This window comes from Ooceraea biroi, chromosome 2, assembly GCF_003672135.1.
Source record: "Ooceraea biroi isolate clonal line C1 chromosome 2, Obir_v5.4, whole genome shotgun sequence".
NCBI classification, from domain to species: Eukaryota; Metazoa; Arthropoda; class Insecta; order Hymenoptera; family Formicidae; genus Ooceraea; species Ooceraea biroi.
The window spans coordinates 17,637,649-17,663,718 of NC_039507.1; the positions used below are offsets into that span (position 1 = coordinate 17,637,649).

A 26,070-nucleotide genomic window follows, 5' to 3' on the forward strand; every position below is an offset into this window, starting at 1 on the left:
ATAGCACCTTACATTACATCACGATATTTTATGTTACTTTCGTCGTTATGTTATTATATTAATCATATTATATTTTTGTTAAATTAGCGAATTTTACCTAATAAATAATATTCTTTATTCGAAGAAAGAAATAGATGAAATTCTTTTATCTCAATATATCTCTCCCAAATGCGTGAGGAAGCTTGAACAAGAGTGACGTGTATGGATACTCAGTTTCTTTACCTTCATCGAGTTATTTTGGTCGCAGTTGGCTTATGGCCTTACCATCGAACAATGCTTGTTCAACTTCAATGTTTTGTGTTTTCTCTTACTTTGAGTAGTTCTATTATATTTCAGGTATGTAAATATATGTATATTAATAGGCGTATTTTTTATATATTCTATATAATATAGTTATTTATATTTTATATATAAAATATAGTTGTTTATAGTTTGTAATATAGTAATTAGTAGTATAGTAGTATTGTAATATAGAGTTGTTTATATTTTATATATAAAATATTGTTGTTCATATTTTTATACTTCTTATTCTTTTCTTACTTTTGTTACATATATTATTATTTTAGATGCTAAACATATCTTCAGTTTCATGCAAGATTTAAAATTATTTGATAATACTACTATGAACAGAAAACATTGGTTATGCCTTTGTATTAACTTATGATTGCCATAATTAGTAATTTTTTATTTGTAATTAGTAATAATAGTAATGTAATTATTCAACAATATCAAGAATAAGCGTTTTTAACAAAAGATTATATAATCGGCAAAATCCGCATCATAATTACCGTCATCTTGCTTCCTTCTCTTAGGCTTCCTTCTCTTAGGCTTTAGAAATTGTTTTTGTTGAAGTCTGTTAAAATTTAGTACCGCGCTATAAATATCTTTACTTAAAAATATTAGTATTCGCAATAACCACAAAAAGTTAAATTATCAATAAGAAATTAAATCAAACATTAAGGGTTATTTAATGATATGCAAGCAACATTTGCATTTATGCTAAGTAAATAAAAGTGCAATTTCCTAATTTTTTAAACTTATATTAATTGCAGCTTACAACATTTCTAACTGCAGAATGGACTATTGAGTTTATCGTTGAAATTCTTTCTACATCACTTTTTGTTCTTTTGTGCGCAACAGCTTATAATTCTTTTTGGAGTAACACGCATGTTGTAAGTTGAATTTTTTATAGTGTGCTTCTAAACATAAACGTGTTATATAAATCAGACTTCATACACTATACTTTTTATAATTTAATATTTATAATTTAAAATTTATCAGAGAAATAGAGAATTATATTATTGATATGATAGGTTAAGCGTGTATTGCAAAATCTTCAGTATATCTGCAGTAACTTAAAGGACGAAAACGAAATTGCCATAATAAAAAGATACGGATACATTGCAAAATGTGTTATAATTGGAATGACATGTAAGAATATATTAATTATTATTTATTATTATGTCTTAGCGCACGCTTTTTAATATAAAATATTATACCCCAAGTGTGCGAACATGAAAGTAAGTAACGAAGAAGAGTGGGTATTATTAGCAACCTACCAAATTATTACAGAAAAATGAAAAAGTCAAACAAAAATAAGAAGATAATAGACATCAAATATTTGAAACATATATTTATGATGTATTTCGATCTATAAAGCAGGATAGATTTATTGGATCACTACATATGTTTTTAAACCAATTTCAGTGTTCGTAATGTGCTTTTTCTTCATCGTAACTCTTTTGCCAATTCTGCCGCGGATTTTCGGTATCTTTTTCCTCGTAAATGAATCCGAGCCATATCGCAACATATATATCAGGACTGAATATTTTGTCGATGAAGAAAAGTATTTTTATTTTATTTTGCTGCATCTGTACGCAGTCCAGTACATAGCTGGAGGTACATTATTAGTGGCAGGAACACTTGTGGTAGGTTACTTTACATATTGTTGTGGATTATTTAACATTGCCAGGTAAGAGTAAGAAAATAATGTAAAACAGTAAAAGTAAACAGAATGGAGTATTATGATTACATATAAAATCTTCTTTATTTTCGAGAACAAATTTAGGAAAAAAAATATGTGTAATTTATTTGTAGTTACCGTATCGAACAGACAAAGTGGATAAATAGTGACGAATTACCTACTCGGATGAACAAGAGGCAGGTTAACAAGAAGAAGAAGTTAATTCATGCAGTGGACATTCATCGTACATCTCTTAAGTATGTTCTATTGTCTATTCCATAGCACGAACGCATGCATAGCATGCACGTACGCACGTACGTATACGCGCACACTCACACGCACGCACACACACAAAATTGTAGGATATGTATATTACATACTAGCATCCCCCATCCCGGCTTCACCCGCGATATTTATGTGTAAAATTAAATAAAAACACATTTTACACCTTCTCACCCGTTAGGGGTGGAATTTTGGAAAACCCTCCCTTAGTGAGAACCTACGTGATAGTAGGAATATACCCTTAACATTTCAAGTCGATAGGTGCAGTGGTTCGGGCTGCACGTTGATGAGTGAGTCAGTGAGTGAGTGAGTGGTATTTGGCTTATACATATATACAGGTGTTAAAAAAAATCATTCAATATTTATATGGTAGATAGGACACACTATACTGACAATGGAACATCGCGAAGTGGAAAATTCTGAGTTTGATGAAACTTTATACACTTGTAGGGGGGGTTAATAGATGAATTTAGAAATTATTCGTAGCGGCCCAAAAACGGTTTTAAGTGGTGAACCACCCTTCAAACGTAAGACGGCTTTTTGCTTTTCTCGATATATCTCTGAAATTATTCAAAATATCGAAAAACGTTTTATACAAAAGTTTCATGGTAAAAACGCCTCTATTTAATCACCTTAACAAAATGTTTTAAAAATAATTTTTGGAAAAGTTTTTTCAAAACTTTTTGAAAAAAGGTATTTTTGAAAAATTCTATTGATACGGTTAAATAGAGGCGTTTTTACCATGAAACTTTTGTATAAAACATTTTTCGATATTGTGAATAATTTCCGAGATATATCGAGAAAAGCAAAAGCCGTCTACGTGGTTTCACCTTAAAACTGCTTCAAAAACGAAACATTTTTAAACTCATCTACTAACCCTCCTTACATGTGTATAAAGTTTCATCAAACCTAGAATTTTCGGATGGGTAATGTTCCCTTGAGTCAACAATGAAATGCCAGAACATTTTTTTAATAAAAACTTTACATTATAGTTTAATCAAAATCAAGATTTTGGCAAAGTTTTTCAATTAATATGCACAATGTTGAGGTCGTTTTATTTTAAATTGCTGAATTTACTCCGATCAATTATTAATTTTACATTGAAATATTACATTTATGTTATTCATTTCTTTGATTATATTTCTATATTCGTAATAGAAATTATAATGCTTATTATCATAACTGCTTATTTCGCTTCAACGTGTTTGATTGAAAGTGTTTTTCTACTCTTTAACTTACAAAAGAGTGCAGTACGTGACTTCTCATCATTTTGTTTTCTGAATATAAGAACGCAAGGAAAACTACTTCAACTTATTTTTACTCTACAGAAAAGACTAGAGGTCGTCGAATATATACAGGTCCTAAAACTATGGACTTTCTTCTTAATGGCAGATTCCTTAGAACATTTCAAGACGAAAATCCTAATAGCAAATTGTCGAGGCTACAATAATTTTTAATACGTTAGAGGATATTATTAATCGATCGTTCTGGCTATATGGTAGATGGACAGCACTGAATAACTATAATCTCTGTTTTCTTTTTTAACGCGATATACTGCACGCTGACGGGATTTGTCAGTCATAAATGCAGCAACCGTTTTTCTCTTTTCCACGAGAGAAAAATCACCGAAGTTAGAGAGTAACGTTTCGTCTCAGGATATATTATTAAGATTTTCGTCTTGAAATGTTCTAAGGAATCTGCCATTAAGAAGAAAGTCCATAGTTTTAGGACCTGTATATATTCGACGACCTCTAGTCTTTTCTGTAGAGTAAAAATAAGTTGAAGTAGTTTTCCTTGCGTTCTTATATTCAGAAAACAAAATGATGAGAAGTCACGTACTGCACTCTTTTGTAAGTTAAAGAGTAGAAAAACACTTTCAATCAAACACGTTGAAGCGAAATAAGCAGTTATGATAATAAGCATTATAATTTCTATTACGAATATAGAAATATAATCAAAGAAATGAATAACATAAATGTAATATTTCAATGTAAAATTAATAATTGATCGGAGTAAATTCAGCAATTTAAAATAAAACGACCTCAACATTGTGCATATTAATTGAAAAACTTTGCCAAAATCTTGATTTTGATTAAACTATAATGTAAAGTTTTTATTAAAAAAATGTTCTGGCATTTCATTGTTGACTCAAGGGAACATTACCCATCCGAAAATTCTAGGTTTGATGAAACTTTATACACATGTAAGGAGGGTTAGTAGATGAGTTTAAAAATGTTTCGTTTTTGAAGCAGTTTTAAGGTGAAACCACGTAGACGGCTGTTGCTTTTCTCGATATATCTCGGAAATTATTCACAATATCGAAAAATGTTTTATACAAACGTTTCATGGTAAAAACGCCTCTATTTAACCGTATCAATAGAATTTTTCAAAACTACCTTTTTTCAAAAATTTTTGAAAAACCTTTTCCAAAAATTATTTTTAAAACATTTTGTTAAGGTGATTAAATAGAGGCGTTTTTACCATGAAACTTTTGTATAAAACGTTTTTCGATATTTTGAATAATTTCAGAGATATATCGAGAAAAGCAAAAAGCCGTCTGTTCGGAGAAATATTAGATGTATTATTCTCATACGCTTTACAGCCTTCCCGCACGCTTCGCTCTTCGCCTCGCTTATAGCGACTCATGTTTTTCACGTGGCTATCGAGTGATTTCGACTATTATACCGAGACAGGGTCGGTCGCCAAATCGCGATCCAGGCAGTAGTTCGACAGTCCCCTCACGAGTAGGGTCGCACATTATTGTATTACGCTCCAACAATAAAGTTAAGTTCAATTAGTTTGCAACTGTTAGTTACCTAATTTTAACCCGCCAGTCCACCTACCTAACAAGAACATTTTTGTGAGAACACCGTCTTACGTTTGAAGGGTGGTTCGCCCCTTAAAACCGTTTTTGGGCCGCTACGAATAATTTCTAAATTCATCTATCAACCCCCCCCCCCTACATGTGTATAAAGTTTCATCAAAATCAGAATTTTCCTTTTCGCGATGTTCCCTTGTGAGTAAAAAAAACCTAAGTAAACATAGGTCGAAAGCTCAACCGTTTCTGAGATATAAACATTTTTATATGTTAGCATCATGATTAACTTACTGGCTTTTACGTATCGCATGCGACGTGAGTCGATATTTACAGAAGGTGTTCCACATGTCCTCCTTCCATTTCCATACACGCTTGGCATCTTCTTACAGATTCGCGAACTCTCTCGAAAATTCCAGGTCTCTATTGGATGATTTCAGAAGCATTGTGGATTCGGTTTCGTAATTCTTCTAAGTCATTTATCGGCGAAGAATACACGTTGCTTTTCAAATATCCCCATAAAAAGAAATCCAAAGGGTTGAAATCGGGAGATTGAGGGGGCCACGCATCTGATCCACCACGTCCAATCTACCTTTGACCGAACACCGTGTTTAAGTGATCTCTCACATTACGCACAAAATGTGGTGGAGCCCCATCATGCATCTACCACATCGATAATCTTTCTGCCAAAGGCATATCGTCCAAGTACTGAAGTAATGTATTAACTAAGAAATTGAAATAAGCAGCACCTGAAAGCCGATATTTAGAACGCGGTTTATAAACATTAAGGTAAATATCGCATGCGATACGTAGAAGCCAGCAAGTCAATCATGATGCTAACATACAAAAATGTTTATATCTCAGAAACGGTTGAACTTTCGACCTATGTTTACTTAGGTTTTTTTACTCAGTATAGTGTGTCCTATCTACCATATAAATATTGAATGGTTTTTTTTGAACACCCTGTATATAGATAGATAAAATAATACATTTATATGTTTTTCATAGGACTATTGAATTCTGTCTATATAACTTCGAGAAAACATGCTTTCTTATAATAGTGCTTATTATAATTTGCTTGAGCCTTCATCTGTTTGGAGTAAGTATTTAAGCTAACACTAACTCTCACACTTATTAAGTTTTGTTATTCACCAGTACAACATGTCGTTTGAATTAATAGGATTTGGAACTCTAGAAAAGTATACGTAAGCAATCCAAAAAGTAATGAGACTGGTCCTGCTAGAGGACTTAAAAGAATGTAAAGTGACACCTGCACATCTACATGTGCCAGTACCTGAACATCTCCTCTAACAATTTTGAAACTTCCGTTCCAATCGGTTCAGTTTGTAACCATTAGTGCGTAAATCGATCGCATAAATAGCGTTCGCAGTTTACCTCCGAAAAACACTGTGAAGAAAAATATCAACCAACGATATGTGATTCAATTTTGTGTTTGCAATTTGGTCGGTTAAAAAAATCGGCTTCGGATACTTATGCTACGTTACAAGAAGCTTTTAAAGAATAATGCGTATCACGAGCAACATGCTTTCATTGGCATGCCGCGTCTCTGGCCGGTCGTGAGAGCGCAGAAAACAAGGAGCGTCCATGTACCATCATTAATGATGTGGTAATGAATATAGCCAGCGCAATTATACGAAAAGACTGACGCACATATCGATGTATTAAAGTAAATGTTGTACCACTTCAGAAAAAACTTACGAATAAAAAAATTGGAGAAATTCTATTGCACTACGACAATGCGCGGTCCCATGTCGCGCAATCTGTGTGACAATTTTTTAAGGGTAAGAAGATTAATATAATTTCTCCTTCCGCACGGCCCCTAGGTTTGGGTGTAACTTCTAGTTGTTCTCAAAAGTCAAGAAGAAGTTCAAAGGACGAAAATTTGGCGAGGATGAAGAAGTTGCAAAAATAATGAAGACACAGTGCTAACAGCTTTTCAAAAATGGCCTAGATTTCGTCTTCTAAAAGATAACGCACTGAATAAAGTTGATTTCACTGGGGATTATTTTGAAAAGGACCATGTGAATTTAGATTAAAAATATAGTTTTGTATTTTTTATAGCATTTGTCTCATTACTTTTTGGACTACCCTCGAAGTAGAATGACATAAAAATAATTGTGTATATGTTGAAATCATATTATTAGTAGAATTATTAACAATATAAGATATTTCATATGAGAAACATTTTGCACATTTTGCCAATTGACAATTAATTTAAGAGATATGCGTATTTGCATATATACGTACACATATCTCTTAAATTACTTGTCAATTAGCAAATATATATACATACATATAGACAACTGTCTATATGTATATGATAACTATCAGTTAATAGCGTATAGTTTGGACTTAGCTCAGTCGAAAAGTCCTGTACCATTTTGCGATTTTCGCAATAAGCACCGAGTTATTAATGATAATGATGTTAACGTATGAGAGCGCGGCTTGTCCAGCGAAGCCGTTGGTAGGAGGACAGTGAGGCGCGATGAAGGCAGTGCTGCCAGAAAGCGTGAGACGATTCGCGAGACCATTCCCTCTCCATCCCCACCGCATGCTACAAAGCACGAAAATTTGCGAAAATCGCAAAATAGTACAGGACTTTTTGACACAGCTAAGTTCAAACCATTTGCCATTAACCGGCAGTAATAGAGTTATGAAACACCCTGTATATGTGCATATCTTTAAAATTTTATATATAAATTGTATATGTACATTCTGACTTTGAGGCTTTCACGGCTCTTACTTTCGTCAGTAGTGATGGCATCCACTGGTAAAATTAGGATGTCGTCATTCAGTTTTAAGCTTTTAAGTGTTACGCGTTCCTCCCTGCTGTTTTGACTTTAACCAATCCTAAGGACAGTAGACCTGCCTTGGCAATCCCAATGGTGTGTACAAGATTCCATGCTATTGCGGAAAAGTGTACATTGAAGAAACCGGGAAGAAGATCAGTACACGGATCAAAGAACACCAGGAATGTGCCAAATACGGTCACTTCTCTCAGTCAGCCGTAGTCGAACACTGGTTGGAGACTGGACATATCGTTTAGTACGACAAGACTACGATATTGAGTCCTACGCAAGGCTACTTTGCAGAAAACATCGTGAAGGTTTTAGAGATTTTCAAGCATCCTGACAACCTAATTGACGAACCGTGGTAAAGAGTATCAGGTAAATCCCATTTGACACGCTGTCCTCCCTGCTTTTAAATTGATCAGATAATTAATCAAAAACTACATAATTGGCCCTCCACCCTTCCGCAAACTGAAGAAATAGGGGGAATATGTGGGTATATAAGAACTATCGCAAACCAAGGGAGCTCAGTATCGGAGCTCAGCCTTGATGATGCGTACTGCATGCTGCGAAACGTTGGCACAAAGCTGTCAAGGAATGCGATATCTATCCGGAAGTCATCACTACTTACATATAAATTCTTTAATAATATCTATTACAAAAAAGTGTAATGTGTAAAATATTATTTCAGATCTTTCAAGCTATTTCTTTTGTATTTAGGATGGAAGACTTTGTATTACACTGTGGTTTTATGCTTGGCATTTTAGGATGTTCATTTGGAGGCAATTACATGGGTCAAGCAATTACAGATCACTATAATTACATATTTTCATCCGCGTAAGATATTTTGTTATAATAGACGAAAGTTGTAAGATATTTTGTTATAATAGACAAAAGTTGTAAATATTAATTTTATACGAACATACGCGTGAATAACAATCAACGTAATGTTGTAAATATAATATTTGCAAACATCGTATGCAAAACATGTATTTCTATCTTAAGTTTTTATCATCAACATTTTGTATATTTCAAATTATCATTTTCAAATATTTATTTTATTATTTACCTATTACTTCGCAGATATAATGTTCGATGGTACGTTGAACCTGTACGCGTGCAAAGATTAATATTATTCCTTTTGCAAAGAGGTACTAAGCCTTATTGCATGAAGGTCGGAGGTCTTTATATACCATCGTTAGAAACCTTTGCTTCGGTAAAAATATATATATATATATATATATATATATATATAGTATACATAGTATATGTATATACTGAAAACTAAAATTACATTTTTATTGCAGCTTTCAACTGCATCAATATCGTATTTTACTGTTATATATTCTATGCAAAAGTGATATTACTAAAAGTGATATTACTAAAAATCAGCTACTATTATGTTAAAACCAACTATTAACCTCGAAGATGGGTTTCCGTTTTTAAAAGTTCCAGTCTGAAATAACTAGTACTTGAAATTGTCAGAAAATGAGTAAAGAGAATGAAATACTTCTATTATTTTTAATTTTCATTCCGCTGCATGCACATTAAGCTGAACTCAATGCATTAAGATAAACTCAAAAATTAAAAGTGATTGAATGTATATCTAGTTTCCTTCTATTCACTTCTATTCTATTCACATATTTCTTCTATGGTATTCTATTATGTCCAAACGTTTTCGGTTGGATTAGCCTCAAGGGAACATGATGGCCACGGGACACAGTTTCGAATCGCAATGCGTATGCGGCATTCATGGCAAAATTTGTCTTTCATAAAGCTCGAACGATAATTGAAGCTTTCTCTACAAAATATCTTATTATTAGACAAGGGGTTCCGTAGAACTTTACCGACTCCCATTGGAATTTCCTAATAAAAGATCTAGAAGGTTTCCATATAAAAGTTTCGCCAGACACTCTCTTATCAAACAGAGTGTATATTCCTCCTGCTATTTTAGTGTTTCTAATAACGAATATATGTTATACAACCACATATTATCATTAAATATCAAAAATAGTAAGCATTAAAAAACCGACTATATGTTGCAATTCAATAAATACGTGTTTTCCAAAAACTTTGAGAATGCAATTCAACATTCGTTTCAAACGTAATAAGATATAGTGATATATGATATGTTATATACTTATCATCACAGCAAAACTGACGTGTACGTACGAACAGCCAGGTAACGCTCCTTTTAAGAAACATGTTCCTTTTAAGAAACATGTTTCATGTGTACGCTACGAATGCGCGGACCATAATGAAGAACGCGAAGACGTACTGCTTGGAAAAATCAATTGCGCTTGCGCGAACTTCGGTCAAGACATCATGCAATGACTATTTTCCTGTGAGAAATAAAATTCCTTTGTACTCTCGTTACGGCGCCAAATTAATCGATTAATCGCCCACTTTTCTCTCCTTTGCAAATTGCGAGCAAATTATTTCTATAGCACCTTACATTACATCTTGATATTTTATGTTACTTTCTTCGGTATATTTCTGTTAAATTAGAGAATTTTGCATTGGAAAATACACAAGAAGAAAAATATCATATAATATTCTTTATTCAAAGAAGAAAATAGATAAAAATGCTTTATCGCAGTATATCACTCCCAAATGCGTGTGGAAGCTCGAACAAGACTGATCTATGTGATATGGATACTCAATTTCTTTATATTCATCGACTTTCTATGGTCGCAATTGGGTTATGGCCTTACCATCGAACAATGCTTGTTCAACTTCAGTGTTCTGTGTTTTCTCTTACTTTGATTAGCTTTATTATATTTCAGGTATGTAAATATATATTAATGGATGTATATTTTGGTATATATTGCTAAAAAAATATAGTTGTTCATATGTATAATTATTATTCTTTTTCTGCTTTTGTTACATATATTATTATTTTTAATGCTAAACATATTTTCAGTTTCATACAAGATTTAAAATCTTTCGATAACACTATTATGAACAGAAAAAGTATTTTTATGCGTTCGTATTAATAACTTATGATTGATATAATTAGTAACTTTTAGTTTGTAAGTAGTAAAATTACAACAAAATTACCTTTTTAAAAAAAGGTACAAAAAAGCGCCAAGTATACGCGCCCGAAGAACGCGTTCAAAGATGACCTCTATAAACCTAATGATATCAACAAATTTCGCCAATTATAAAAATGAGTATTTATGCAAGCCAAAAAATCTATTACATTTATTTTATTTATTACATCTATTATATTTTTATACAACTAAATATTTTAATACATATAAATCTCTCTGAAAAACCTTACAAAGGTAAAAAAATACGCCAAGTACATAAAAAAGCAAAACTAAATATAATGAAATCTATAGTTAACTAGCCAAGTACTTAGAAGCAATTCAGTTTGAGGATTTGTAATTTGAAATAATACTTGGCGTGCCCGGGTCGCATTAAAACGTACGTCTTACCTATAATTTGTGTAAATTGTATGTGTAAATTATTTGTATTGAGTGAGTAATGAAAAGCGGTATTTATAATCACTCGATTAATGTGCAAAACTGTAAACGTATTTGTTTTAATATTACCAAATACAAAGATTTACGAGTCATTAGTGAAAATACTCAAGACAGTACAAATTTAGAAGAATGCATGTCCAATGCAAAACTCGGGCACGCCAAGTATTATTTCAAATTACAAATCCTCAAACTGAATTGCTTCTAACAAGGGAACCTTCACAATTGTCCCTCACCGATTTTTATGGGCTTTGGATATGTTGTAGAGCATCGAAAAATATTAGACCCCTATTTTTTTTTAGCGGCGTATCTCAATGTTTAGGGGTTGAACAGCCCCTCGAAGATAATGAATTTTTTCATTGTTAGCGAATATCTTTGAAAATATAAGATATATGAAAAACTGTTTTATACAAAAGTTTTATAGTATTTTATACTCTTTACAACGGTGTATTGACATTTTTTGAAAATGTCACAGTTTTTAATTTACCCCCACCCCCACCCCTTATTGTTGCCCCTAAAAGTTGAGATACGCCGCTAAAAAAAAATAGGGGTCTAATATTTTTCGATGCTCTACAACATATCCAAAGCCCATCAAAATCGGTGAGGGACAGTTGTGAAGGTTCCCTTGTAAGTACTTGGCTAGTTAACTATGGATTTCATCATATTTGAGCCATCTAGCGTCGAAATTAGCGAACTTCACATTTTTTCATTCGTTTCTCCGCGAGCCCCTCTTGCCTTCACTTGACAGATAAGGAGAAAACGGAGTATCTTAATTGTAAAATCGTGACATTTCGAACTTTGCATCGCAATATCTCCGCTCGTAGGACACGTAGGAGAAAAATAAAAACACTTTTCTTATGCCAATCAAACCCAAGCTATCCATTGAGCCTACTTAGAAGTTGATCGGATCAGCCGTTATTGAGATCTGATAATCGAAGGCTCTCTCGAAACGTCGTCTCGCGTAAAGAGGCACTCTGCTTCTCGCGCTGCGCGTATACTTGGCGCGAGACACTACCGTGACTCTTGATAATAATAATAGTAATGTAAATTGTAATTAAATCCACAATATCAAGAATAAGCTTTTTTAAGAAAAGATTAAATAATCGGCAAATACCGCATCACTTCATAATTAGCGTTATCTTTCTTCTTTCTATCCTTCTTTAGTTAGTCTTTAGTTGTTTTGTTGAAATTTGTTAGGAATTACAACTCTATAAATATCGTTGCTCAAAACAATTAGCATTCGCAATAACCAGAAAAGGTAAATTATCAATTACAAATTACATTACTGGACACATTAAGATTTATTTAACGATATCCAAGCAACATTTGCATATTATGCTAATCAAATAAGAGTGCAATTTTCTAATTTTTTAAATAAATATATTAATTTCAGCTTACAACATTTCTAACTACAGAATGGACTCTTGACTTTTTCGTTGAAATTCTTTCTACATCACTTTATCTTCTTTTGTGGGTAATTCAATATAATTCTTTTTGGATTAACATGCATGTTGTAAGTTGAGTTTTTACATTGTGCTTTTAAACATAAACGTGTTATATAAATCAAACTATAATTTTTTGTAATCTTTATCAGAGAAATAGAGAATTGTCTGATATATTATTGATGTGATAGGTGAAGCGTCTATTGGAAAATCTTCAGTACATCTGCAGTGAGTTAAAGGATGAAAACGAAATTGCTATAATAAAAAGATATGAACACATTGCAAAACATATTGCAATTGGATTAATATGTAAGAATATATCAATTAGTATTTATTATGCCTTAGCGCACGCTTTTCATTATAAAATAGTATACCAAAAGTTTGCAAACATGAAAATAAATAAGAAAAAAAGTGGATAGTGTTAGGAACATATCAAATTATTACAGAAAAATAAAAAATTGAAAAAATATTGAGTTAATAAAATAATCAAATATTTGAAACATATGCTGTACTTAGATATATCAAAAAGGATATGTTTATATGATCACTGTTTTTGTTTTTAAACCGTCTTCAGTGTTGCTGATGTGCGTTTTGTTCATCTTCACTCTTTTGCCATTTGTGCCGCGGATTTTCGGCATCTTTTTCCTCGTAAATAAATCTGAGCCACATCGCAATATGTATATGAGAACTGAATATTTTGTCGATCAAGAAAAATATTTTTATTCTATTTTGCTGCATCTATACGCAGCCCTGTACATAGTAGGAGGTATATTAATAGGAACAGGAATATTGATGACTGGATACTCTTCATATTTTTGTGGATTATTTAACATTGCCAGGTGAGAAAGTAATTTAATAACAGTAAAAGTAAAACTGAATGGAATATTGTGATGTCATATAAAATTTTCTTTATTTTCAAGAAACAATTTAGGAAAAACAATATTTGTAATTTAATTGTAGTTACCGTATCGAACAGGCAATGCGGATAAATAGTGACGACATAATTAATCGGATGAACAAGAGAGAGATCGATAAGAAGATAAGTCACGCAGTGGACATTCATCGCATAGCTTATGAGTATGTCCTATTCCATGCATGCAGGGATGCACGCACACCCACAGCAATTGTAGAATATTTATATTACATATAAAATGAAATATTTATGTTTTTTTATAGGTGTAATGAAGCCTTTCTACATAACTTCGAGGGAACATATTTTCTTATAATAATGATTCTTGTAATTTGTTTGAGCCTTAATCTGTATGGAGTAAGAATTTAAGCAAAAACCTAACCCACTCACAATTATTAAATTCTTTATTTATCACTGTAACAATATACAGGGTGTCTGACAAGTAAGGGACCACCTTAAAGGTGGAAGTAGATAGGGTCAAACTGAAGAGAAAAGTCCTATATCATTTTACAAATTTCGTAATAGTTATTGAGTAATTAATTAAAATGTCTAAACAAATGAGCGCATGAATAGCGACAGGCCGGACTCAGCCGGCATGTAAAATGGCTGGATCTCTTAGCAACGATGAGAGCGGGAGGTGGAGCGTCGCGGCGAACGACGCGTGACATATACCGCGCCAGACAATACTTGTCCGGCCTGTCGCTATTCACGCGCTCATTCGTTTAGACATTTTAATTAATTACTCAATAGCTATTGCGAATTTATCTGATTAATGATGGAGAGGGTGAGGCCAGAAAGTGTGCGACGATTCGCGAGACCATTCCCACTCCATCCCCACCGCATGCTACAAAGTACTCTTTCTGGCACCGCTGTCTGACTACCGTACCGTAACCAATAACGAGCGCGCGGCCTACCTACAGCTTCGCTGCACGACCGCGCTCTCATACGTTAATATCAATACGTTAATAACTCGGTTATTATTACGCAAATCGCAAAATGATACAGGACATTTTAATTCAATTTGACGTGATCTACCTGTGGGTGAAAGGTATTTTACCCTTATATGAAACACCCTGTATTTATAAATATGGGTATATTTCTTAAATTTTATATATATGTATATACAGGGTGAAAGTGAATAATAATTTCGAGTTAACACTCGAACACATTAACATGTTTCTATCGAGTTGAGTGAAGTAATATGGAAGGGTCCTTTTGATATGAGATGTCCCTGAACGCGCGAAATTTTGACAGGCTTATTGGTAAACTTTAAATCTTTCCCGTTTAAAAACTATAGCACCCTCGACATTTTGGCATTAGAATTTTCGTCTCCAAATAAACTCAGGATCTATCATTCACGGCTTATACGGTAGGTCTGGAACACCCTGTATATATATAAATTTTATACAGGGTGTCCCAGACCTACCGTACCACCGGTTAATGGTAGATTCCCGAGGTGATTCTGAGACGAATGTTCCTCTTGCAAAATGTCGAGGGTGGCGTAGTTTCGGCGCTATAATGGATTGAAGATGTTGTATCCATAGAGAATTTTCCCGCGTTCAGTGACGGTGGGTCGAAGGGGTCCCTCGCATCGCGCACACTTCAATTTGAACAGCCGCGAAAAATTAAGATCAAATTGAAGTGTGCGCGATGCGAGGGACCCCTTCGACCCACCGTCACTGAACGCGGGAAAATTCTCTACATGGATACAACATCTTCATTCCATTATAGCGCCGAAACTACGCCACCCTCGACATTTTGCAAGAGGAACATTCGTCTCAGAATCACTTCAGGAATCTACCATTAACCGGTGGTACGATAGGTCTGGGACACCCTGTATATAAATTCTTTAATAATATCTATTACAAAAAAGTATATGTGTAATATATTATTTCAGATCTTTCGAACCGTTTGTTTTGTATATAGGATGGAAGATTTTGTAAAATACTTTGGTTTTGCGGGTGGCATTTTAGGATGTTCATTAGCAGGCAACTACATGGGTCAAGCAATTACGGACCACTATTATTACATATTTTCATCCGCGTAAGATACTTTGTTATAATTAACTAAAGTCGTCAAATTAATTTTGGCTGAACTTTCGAAAATCACTTACAATCGATTTATGTATTCTTTGGTGATAATGTTCGAAATACCTCAAAATGAATATCCTGAAATGGATTTTTTCCGATGAGAAAGATAAAAAGTTCAAATAAAGTAATATGTAGTGATTGAATAGTTTCAGCTGGATTTATGTATACAGGGTGTCCCACGTAAAGTGTCCAATCACTCTCCTGCAGACAGATCTCATTCAGCTGAATTAAAAAGTCCTATCATTTTGCAATTAACTACGTAAAATTTTGAGATATTAATAAAAGAAGATTAGCGAGTCAGTAGGAATGAGAGCGCGGCTCATGCAGCGAGGCCGTGAGTAGGAGAGCCGCGTGCTCGTTGTTGGTTACGGCGCAGTAAGGCAATGGTGTCAGAAAGCGTACTTTGTAGCATGCGGTGGGGTTGGAGTGGTCTTACGAATCGTCGCACGCTTTATGGCCTCACCCACTCCACTCACATCAGTGAAGCCAGAAAGCGTGTGCAAAGGCGAAGCTTCTCCACCTCCGTCGAAAAAAAACTATAAACAAACTCTGGAGACTACCCCGCCCGCTTAAAGAAGTGCCGCCGGATTTTTCATATTGGAGGTTGCTTAGGAAGTTGTGTTGGACAATAAATATCAAAGTTAAATGTCATGATCAAGCCCAATTCGCGTGGACAGATGAAATTTCGTGCAAAATCATTAAACTTCTTTTGTTAATACCTTTTTAATAAACAATGACAGCCAGCTAAGATCTTCAGAATGATACTCAGGGACATGACCATGACTACATATGTCAAGATCAAAGTGATTCGAGCTGCTTCCCCAAAACTGCATAATTACCAAATCCATTTCAGGATATTCGTTTAGAGTCATTTAGAAAATTTTCACCAAAGAACACGTAAATAGGGCGTGAGTGGTTTTCGGAAGTTTATCTTTAATTTTATACAAATATATTATTAACATACGCGTGAATAACAATCAACGTGATATTATAAAAATATAAATATAATATATTTGCGACCATCGTCTGCAAAACATGTATTTCTATCTTAAGCTTTTACCATCAACATTTTTGATATTTCAAATTATCATTTTCAAATATTCATTTTATTATTTACATATTACTTCGCAGATATAACGTCCGATGGTACGTTGCACCTGTACGCGTGCAAAGATTAATATTGTTTCTTTTGCAAAAAGGCACTAAGCCTTATAACATGAAATACGGTCTTTATGCAGCATCTTTAGAAACCTTTGCCACGGTAAGACTACTATACATTATGTGTTAATACGTATATATTGTATACATAATATATGTTTACACTGAAAACTAAAATAGCATTTTCCTTGCAGTTATTAAGTGCATCATTATCGTATTTTACTCTTTTATGTTCTATACAGAAGTGATATTAATATTAATCAGCTAATACTATATTAAAAGCAAATGGTAAATTTAAAGATGAGTAAAAAACTTTCCGTTCTTAAATACCTGGTGCCTCAAATTGTCAGAAAATGAATAAAGAGAATGAAATATATCTATTATTTTTATATTTCATTACGCTTCATGCACATTAAGATGAATTCAAAAATTAAAAGTGATTGAATGTATATCTAGTTACCTGCTATTCATTTCTATGCTATTCACATATTTCTTCTATGCTATTCTATTATGTCCAAACGTTTTCGGTTGGATTAGCATCAAGGGATCATGATGGCCACGTGACACAGTTTCGAATCGCAATGCGTATGCAACATTCATGGCAAAATTTGTTTTTCATGCTTAAAGCTCGAACGATAATTGAAGCTGTCTCTACAAAATGTCTTAGAGAAGGGGTTCGGTAGAACTTTATCGGCTCCCATTGGAATTTCCCAATATAAGGTCTAGAAGGTTTCCATATAAAAGTTTCGCCAGACACTCTCTTATCAAACAGAGTGTATATTCCTCCTGCTATTTTAGTGTTTCTAATAACGAATATATGTTATACAACCACATATTATCATTAAATATCAAAAATATTAAACATTAAAAAACCAACTATATGTTGAAATTAAATAAATACGGTTCTCCAAAAACTTTGAGGATGTAATTCAACATTCGTTCAAATGGAATAAGTTGTAGATAATGATATATGATATGTTATATAATTAATATCATATCGAACCTGACGTGTAATAATATATGTTACAACACATATTATTATTAACTATTAAGAACATTCAACATTAAACAACGAGATGATGACTAGTGTTTTCCAAATCATTTGAGGATGAAATTCAACATTCGTTTCAAACGTAATAAGTTATTAATAAGTAATAAGTTAGTAAGTAGATATGATATATAATATGTTATATAATTACTATATATATACCATTTTATCAAAATTGACGTATCCGTACGATCACCCAGGGAGCGCTCCTTTTAAGAAACATGTGTACGCTATGAATGCACAGATTATAATGAAGAACGCGAAGACGTACTGCTTGGAAAAATCAATTGCGCTTGCGCGAACTTCGGTCAAGACATCATGCAATGACTATTTTTCTGTGAGAAATAAAATTCCTTTGTACTTTCGTTACGGCGCCAAATCGATCGGTTAATCGCCCACTTTTCTCTCCCTCGCAAATTGCGAGCAAATTATTTCTATAGCACCTTACATTACATCTTGATATTTTATGTTACTTTCATCGGTATATTTATGTTATTATGGTAATCATATTATAATTTTATTAAATTAGGGAATTGCACATAATAAATAATATTCTTTATTCGCAGAAAGAAATAATAGATGAAATTCCTTTATTTCAATATATCTCTCCCAAATGCGTGTGGAAGCTTGAACAAGAGTGACGTGTATGGATACTCAGTTTCTTTACATTCATCGAATTATTTTGGTCGCAGTTGGCTTATGGCCTTACCATCGAACAATGCTTGTCCAACTTCAGTGTTCTGTGTTTTCTATTACTTTGATTAGCTTTATTATATTTCAGGTATGCAAATATATATAGGCGTATTTTTTATACATAAAATATACAATATAGTTGTTCATGTTTTTATAATTATTATTCTTTTCCTACTTTTATTACATATAGTATTATGCTACTTATATGAGAGTATTATGTTAGATACTAAATATCTCTTCAGTTTCATGCAAGATTTAAAATTATTTGATAACACTACTATGAACAGAAAAAATTTGTCATGCCTTTGTATTCACTTATGATTGCCATAATTAGTAATTTTTTATTTGTAATTAGTAATAATAGTAACGTAATTAAATTCACAATATCAAGAATAAGCTTTTTTAAGAACAGAGTAAATAATTGGCAAAATCCTCCTCACCTTCATAATTAGCATCATCTTGCTTCTTTCTCTTAGAAACTTAGCTTCTTTAGAAACTGTTATTGTTGAAGTCTGTCAAAATTTATTACGGCGGTATAAAGATGTTTGATTAAAATTATTAGTATTCGCAATAACCAAAAAGAGTTAAATTATCAATAAAAAATTACATCAATGGATACATTACGGTATATTTAATGATATCCAAGCAACATTTGCATTTTATGCTACTTATATGAGAGTATACTTTCTTAATTTTTTAAATCCTTAACTTCATTATAGCTTACAACATTTCTAACTATAGAATGGACTATTGACTTTATTGTTGAAATTCTCTCTATATCAATTGTAATTCTTATGTTCGCAATACTTTATAATTCTTTTTGGATCAACACACATGGTGTAAGTTGCGTTTTTTACAGTGTGCTTCTAAACATAAACGTGTTATATAAATCAGATTTCATATAATATACTTTTTATAATTTAATATTTATAATTTAAAATTTATCAAAGAAATAGAGAATGATATTATTGATATGATAGGTGAAGCGCATATTGAACAATCTTCAGTACATCTGCAGTAACTTAAAGGACGAAAACGAAATTGCCATAATAAAAAGATACGGATACATTGCAAAATGTGTTATAATTGGAATGATATGTAAGAATATATCAATTATTATTTATTATTATGGTTTAGCGCACGCTTTATAGTATAAAATATTATACTCCAAGTGTGCTAACATGAAAGTAAGTAAGGAAGAAGAGTGGGTATTATTAGCAACGTACGAAATTATTACAGAAAAATGAAAAAGTCAGACAAAAATAAGAAGATAATAAACATCAAAAATTCGAAACATATTTATGATATATTTCGATATACTATAAAGGAGGATAGATTTATTTGGTCACTACATATGTTTTTAAACCATCTTCAGTGTTCGTAATGTGCTCTTTCTTCATCGTAACTCTTTTGCCAATTCTGCCGCGGATTTTCGGCATCTTTTTCCTCGTAAATGAATCCGAGCCATATCGCAATGTGTATATCAGGACTGAATATTTTGTCGATGAAGAAAAATATTTTTATTTTATTTTGCTGCATCTGTACGTAGTCCAGTACATAGTTGGAGGTACACTATTAGCGATACAAACAGTTTTGCTGGGTTACTTTATATATTTTTGTGGATTATTTAACATTGCCAGGTTAGAGAGAGAAAGTAATTTAACAATAGTAATAGTAAAAGAGAATGGAGCATTGTGATTTTATATAAAACCTTTTTTTCGAGGACAAATTGTGGAAAAAAATTTTTTAATTTATTTGTAGTTACCGTATCGAACAAGCAATGCGGATTAGTGACGAAGTAACTAATCGGACGAACAAGAGGCAGGTTGACAAGAATATAAGTCATGCAGTGGACATTCATCGCACAACTCTTAAGTATGTTCTATTGCACGCAAGGCGCGCATACGCACACACGCGCGCGCGCACACACACAAAAGTGTAGGATATGTATATTACAATAAAATAAACTATTATATGTTTTTCATAGGATTATTAAATTCTATCTATATAACTTCGAGAACACATGCTTTCTTCTAATACTGCTAGTTGTAATTTGCTTGAGCCTTCATCTGTTTGGAGTAAGAATTTCAGCAAAAACCTAAATCTCACAATTATTGAATTGTTTTATTCATCATTGCAACAAGACGTTTAAAAGACAGGATTTGAATCTGCAGACAATTATACGTAGGCGATCCGAAAAGTAATAAGACTGGTCCTGCTAGAGGACTTAAAAGAATGTAAAGTGACATCTGCATACCTACATGTACCTGAACATCTCCTCTAACAACTCTGAAACTTCCGTTCCAATCGGATCAGTTTCTAACCATTAGTGCGTAAATCGATCGCATAAATAGCGTTCGCAGTTTATCTCCAAAAAACACTCTGGAGAAAAATATCGACCAACGATATGTGATTCAATTTTGTGTTTGCAATTTGGTCGGTTAAAAAAATCGGCTTCGGATACTTATGCTACGTTACAGGAAGCTTTTAAAGAATAATGCGTATCACGAGCAACATGCTTTCATTGATATGCCGCATCTCTGGCCGGTCGTGAGAGCGCAGAAGACAAGGGGCGTCTAAGCACCATCATTAAAGATGTGATAATGAATATAGCCAGCGCAATCATACGAGAAGACTGACGCATGTATCGATGTATTAAGGTGCTTTTTCATGCTGACGCTCGACGCTCAGGTTTAGCGTCAAAACAGGTCACGTGATCAAAATGAACGCGGGCTAATGGTCAATTTTGATCACGTGATCTGTTTTAACGCTAAAAATGAGCGTCGAGCGTCAGCATGAAAAAGCACCTTTAAGTAAACGTTGTAAACCAATTCAGAAAACCCGTCCGAATAAAACAATTGAAGAAATTATATTGCACTACGACAATGCGCGGTCCCATATCGCGCAATCTGTGTGACAATTTTTTAACGATAAGAAGAGTAATATACTTTCTCTCCTTCCGTACAGCCCCTAAGTTTGGGTGTGACTTCTGGTTGTTCTCAAAAATCCAGAAGGAATTCAGAAGACGAAAATTTGGCGAGGATGAAGAAGTTTCAAAAGCAATGAATGCACAGTGCTAACAGCATTTCAAAAATGGCCTAGATTGTGTCTTCTAAAAGTAGATAACGCACTGAATAAAGTTGTTTTCACTGGGGACTATTTGGAAAAGGCCCATGTGAATTTAGATTTAAAATACAGTTTCGTATTTTTTATAGCATTTGTCTCATTACTTTTTGGACCACCCTCGTAAGTAGAATGACATAAAAATAATTGTGTATATGTTGAAACCATATTATTAGTAGAATTAGTAACAATATAAAATACTCCATATGAGTAATATTTTGCACATTTTGCTAATTGACAATTAATTTAAGAGATATGCGTATATATATATATATAAACACACAGGATGTCTCAGAATTCCCTTACTGCCGGTTAATGGCGTATAGTTTGGACTTAGCTCAGTCGAAACGTCCTGTATCATTTTGCGATTTTCGCAAGAATAACCGAGTTATTAACGATAATGATGTTAATGTATGAGGGCTCGGCTCCAGCGAGGCTGTCGGTAGGAGGACAGTGAGGCGCGATGAAGGCAGTAATGTCAGAAAGTGCGACGATTTGAGAGACCATTCCCACTCCATTCCCATCGCATGCTACAAGGCACGAGAATTTGCGAAAATCACAACATGGTACAGGACTTTTTGACACATCTAAGTTCAAATCATTTGCCATTAACCGGCGGTAATAGAGTTATGAGTCACCTTGTATACGTGCATATCTCTAACATTTTATATATAAATTGTACATGCATTCTGACTTTGAGACTTTCACGGCTCTTACATTCGTCAGTAGTGATGACTTCCTGATTGATACCGCCTTGCTTGACAGTTCTGTGCCAACGTTTCGTAAACATTACAGTTCGCATCATCTGGGCTCCCTTGGTTTGCGATAGTCCTTATATACTCACATTTCCTCTCTATTTCTTCAGTTGGTGAGGAGGGGTAGAAGGTTTCAGCCGATCACAGTGTTTTTAATTGATTAGCTGATCAATTAAAAAACAGGAAGGGCAGTGTGCCAAATGGGATTTACCTTGATATCCTTTATCACGGTTCAGATTATCAGTATGTTTCACAATTTTTAAATCTTCACGATGTTTGCTAGCGAAGTAGCCTTGTGAAGGAGCTAAGATTGTATGTTATGCGTTGGAATCCAAGAATATGCCTTACTTTTATTATCTCCTTTGTCCATTACTATCGTAATATTATCTTTGTCCGCTGGTAGAATTAGGATGTCTTCATACATTTTTAAGCTTTTAGGTGCTATGGGTATCTCCCTGCTGATGTTTTGACTTTACCCAACCCTAAGGATTGGAGATCTCCCGTGGCAATCCCAGGTGTATACAATATCCCATGCACTTGCGGAAAAGTGTACATTGGAGAAACAGAGAAGATCAGTACACGGATCAAAAAACCCCAGCGATGTGCCAACTGCGGTCACTGCTTTCAGTCAGCCGTAGCCGAACACTGGATGGAGACTGGAGATTCCGTTCAGTACGACAACACTACGATATTGAGTCCTACGCAAGGCTACTTTGCAGAAAACATCGTGAAGGTTTAGAGATTTTCAAGCATCCTGACAATCTAATTGACGAACCGTGATAAAGGTTATCAGGCAAATCCCATTTGGTACGCTGTCCTCTCTGTTTTTAAATTGATCAGTTGATTAATAAAAACACCATGATCGGCCCTCCACTCCTCCACCAACTGAAGAAATAGAGAGGAAATGTGGGTATAAAAGGACTATCGCAAACCAAGGGAGCTCAGGATCGGAGCTCAGCCCTGATGATGCGGACTGCATGTCTGCGAAACGTTGGCACAAACTGTCAAGGAATGCGATATTTATCCGGAAGCCATAACTACTTATATATAACTTCTTTAATAATATCTATTACAAAACTGTAATGTGTAACATATTATTTCAGATCTTTCAAGCTGTTTGTTTTGTATTTAGGATGGAAGAATTTATATTACACTGTGGTTTTACGATTGGCATTTTACTATGCTCATTTGCAGGCAACTACATGGGTCAAGAAATTACTGATCACTATAATTACATATTTTCAACCGCGTAAGATATTTTGTTATAATATATTAAAGTTGTAAATATTAATTTTATACGAACCTACGCGTGAATAACATTCAACGTAATGTTGTAAATATAATATTTGCAAATCGTCTATAAAATATGTATTTCTATCTTAAGTTTTTTATCATCTACTGTTTTGATATTTCAAATTATCATTTTCAAATATTCATTTTATTATTTATCTATTACTTCGCAGATATAACGTTCGATGGTACGTTGAACCTGTACGCGTGCAAAGATTAATATTTTTTCTTGTGCAAAGAGGAACTAAGCCTTATGGCATGAAATTCGGTGGTCTTTATACACTATCTTTAGAAACCTTTGCGTCGGTAAACCTATATACATATATATACTATATACGTATTAACACATTAAGAGACACGGTAGTGCTCGCGCCAAGTTCGCGCGCAGCGCAATGGCAGCGAGAGACGGACCGTGTATCTTTACGCAAGCCGACTAGTTGAGACTAGCCGAGATTTGCTGATCTTAATAACGCGTGGATCGATCGAGTTAAGAATAGGCTCAATCGATTCTGCGTACTCGAATTATATAATGAAAGTGTTTTTATTTTTCTCCTACATGCCCGGTGAAGGGAGATATTACGATGCAAAGTCCACATCGTGAAATATTTTATTAAGAAACTCTCTTATCGTCATCTTGGTCACGGAAAATGTACAGTTCACCTTTTCACCACTAGACGGCGTTTACGGCAGTGTCGGCATAGAGACCCTAGAAGTAAGAGACTGGCCAAGGTTTTCAATTTCTGATTGGCTGGATACATAATGGCGGAATAATAATGGCGGAACCAATCAATGACGAGCAAATGTAAGCTTACTACAGAAGTATCGCTCGTGTAAACGTAATGATAGTTGTAAATACTATTGAAAAATAGAAATATGAAAAATAAGAGTTAAAATACATTCAATTGTTAGGAAATAATTATAAAAATGCTTGCGAGGTATGTATAAACATGCAATGTTCACTCCATTATGTGAATAAATAAATTACGAAATGTAAGTTTAAAGTCTCTTTATTTAACAATAATATGCATGGCCATAGTTTTACTAGCAAAAACAGGTTTATTTGATCGTACTGATTGACATTTGCGCAACTTAAATTTAATAAAACGCAATTTGATTTTCGTGGATAAGTTGTGACAATTTGTTAAAGTCTCACATTCAATATCTTCCATTTTGTTCATGAAAAAATTAACAATATCACAACTTACGTTTTTAACATAAGGCAAATATTTTGTAAAAAGAATATTCATTTTAATAAAAAAAAGGAAGGTACTTTTGTTTACAAAAAATAAAGTATTTTTGCGATAACTGACAGTAGCGTGTAGCTATATATAATACCATTTTCTGCCATTTTCTATCCAACTAGAACCTTGGCCAGTTTCTTACTTCTAGGGTCTCTAGTGTCGGCACGGCAGTGCGCATTCTAGTATTTGTGATTCTAAAAACCTTTGACATGACAAATTAAACTTTATTTATTCCGATGATTAATCAAGAGACACGGTAGTGTCTCGCGCCAAGTATACGCGCAGCGAGACCGCAACGTGACTCTTTTACGCGAAGCGATGCTTTCGCAGACACTCAGATTATTAGATCTCAATAACCGCTGAACGGATGAACTTCTAAGTAAGCTCAATGGATAGCTTGGGGTCGAATTACATAATAAAAGTGTTTTTATTTTTCTTGTACGTGCCCTACGAGCGGAGATATGGCGATGCAAAGTCTGAAATTGGAAAATTTCGTTTAAGAAATGTTGTCATCGTCATCAACTGTACAGTCCGTTCTTTTTCGTCGAGATGGCAGCAGCTCCGTTTATACCGACCAGCGGAGATGCTGTTGGTATATCCGTGTGACTCACCATGACGATCATATATAGACGCTCTACATTAGAATTGAGATATCGCGAATCTAATTGCGCTGACTTTTTGACAATCGTTTGTAGTTTCGTTTTGTTTATAGTTGAACTGTTCAAAAGGTATTAATTAACATTTGTTTAAATGAAAAATAGCTACCTTTGCTATTTGTTAAGATATCGCGAATCCGCTTGCGCTGTCTTTTTCAGAATCGTTTCTAGTTGTTTGGTTTATAGTTGAACTTTTAAAGTTATTAACATTTGGTTAAATAAAAAATAGCTAACTTTGCCATTTGTTAAGATATCGATATAATTAAAAAATTAAAATAGTAAAATATTTAGAATATTTATTATAAAGCT

The 26,070-nt window shown here is 33.7% G+C and overlaps 2 protein-coding genes and 1 long non-coding RNA gene across 22 annotated transcripts in view; 2 read left to right on the forward strand and 1 right to left on the reverse strand.

Annotated features, from left to right (window-relative positions):
- LOC105279415 overlaps nt 1–26,070 on the reverse strand; it is a 115,457-nt gene that overhangs the window by 38,396 nt on the left and 50,991 nt on the right. Inside the window, exons 1-3 of one of the 11 annotated variants that reach the window (XR_003406193.1) lie at nt 1,058–1,157; nt 789–853; nt 98–322 (exon numbers count right to left, since the gene is read on the reverse strand). The exons of 8 other annotated variants lie outside the window; for them this stretch is intronic. This is a non-coding gene — a long non-coding RNA (uncharacterized LOC105279415). Of the gene's footprint in view, nt 1–97; nt 323–788; nt 854–1,057; nt 1,158–18,165; nt 18,461–26,070 lie in introns of those variants that run through there. 2 more of the 11 variants (XR_003406195.1, XR_003406203.1) reach the window with 2 other exon arrangements.
- Nucleotides 188–24,858, forward strand: LOC109611447. Of its 7 annotated transcripts, XM_026967880.1 has the most exons (9): nt 188–336; nt 1,053–1,172; nt 1,314–1,431; nt 1,708–1,972; nt 2,098–2,220; nt 6,069–6,159; nt 8,562–8,707; nt 8,954–9,086; nt 9,178–9,471. In XM_026967880.1, the coding sequence occupies exons 1-9, from the start codon at nt 202–204 to the stop codon at nt 9,229–9,231; spliced, it is 1,185 nt and encodes a 394-aa protein (XP_026823681.1). In that variant the 5' UTR covers nt 188–201; the 3' UTR covers nt 9,232–9,471. The 7 variants fall into 7 exon arrangements, 5 of the variants coding, with proteins under 5 accessions (XP_026823681.1, XP_026823684.1, XP_026823683.1 ...); XR_003406188.1 differs by lacking the exons at nt 8,954–9,086; nt 9,178–9,471 and adding an exon at nt 7,937–8,248 and having other exon boundaries at nt 8,562–8,634; XR_003406189.1 differs by lacking the exons at nt 8,954–9,086; nt 9,178–9,471 and adding an exon at nt 7,937–8,248 and having other exon boundaries at nt 8,591–8,610.
- LOC109610890 (odorant receptor 24a-like) overlaps nt 9,571–26,070 on the forward strand; it is a 57,607-nt gene continuing 41,107 nt past the window's right edge. For 3 of the 4 annotated variants that reach the window (XM_026967885.1, XM_026967886.1, XM_026967888.1), the window contains exon 1: nt 9,571–10,656. In XM_026967885.1, the coding sequence (XP_026823686.1) occupies nt 10,456–10,656 (201 nt within the window). In that variant the 5' untranslated portion in view covers nt 9,571–10,455. Of the gene's footprint in view, nt 10,657–12,748; nt 12,869–12,988; nt 13,107–13,371; nt 13,637–13,757; nt 13,875–13,973; nt 14,065–15,604; nt 15,751–16,928; nt 17,059–17,149; nt 17,332–26,070 lie in introns of those variants that run through there. The other variant, XM_020031243.2, reaches the window with a different exon arrangement.

Excerpts from the sequence above, each read along its gene's own strand:
- LOC109611447 (XM_026967879.1), top strand. The coding sequence starts at position 18,650 with ATGGATACTCAGTTTCTTTACATTCATCGAATTATTTTGGTCGCAGTT. Across the intron at positions 19,536-19,676 it reads TTTGGATCAACACACATGGT|GTGAAGCGCATATTGAACAA; the intron begins GTAAGTTGCGTT and ends TTGATATGATAG. Across the intron at positions 23,824-24,037 it reads AATTACATATTTTCAACCGC|ATATAACGTTCGATGGTACG; the intron begins GTAAGATATTTT and ends ATTACTTCGCAG.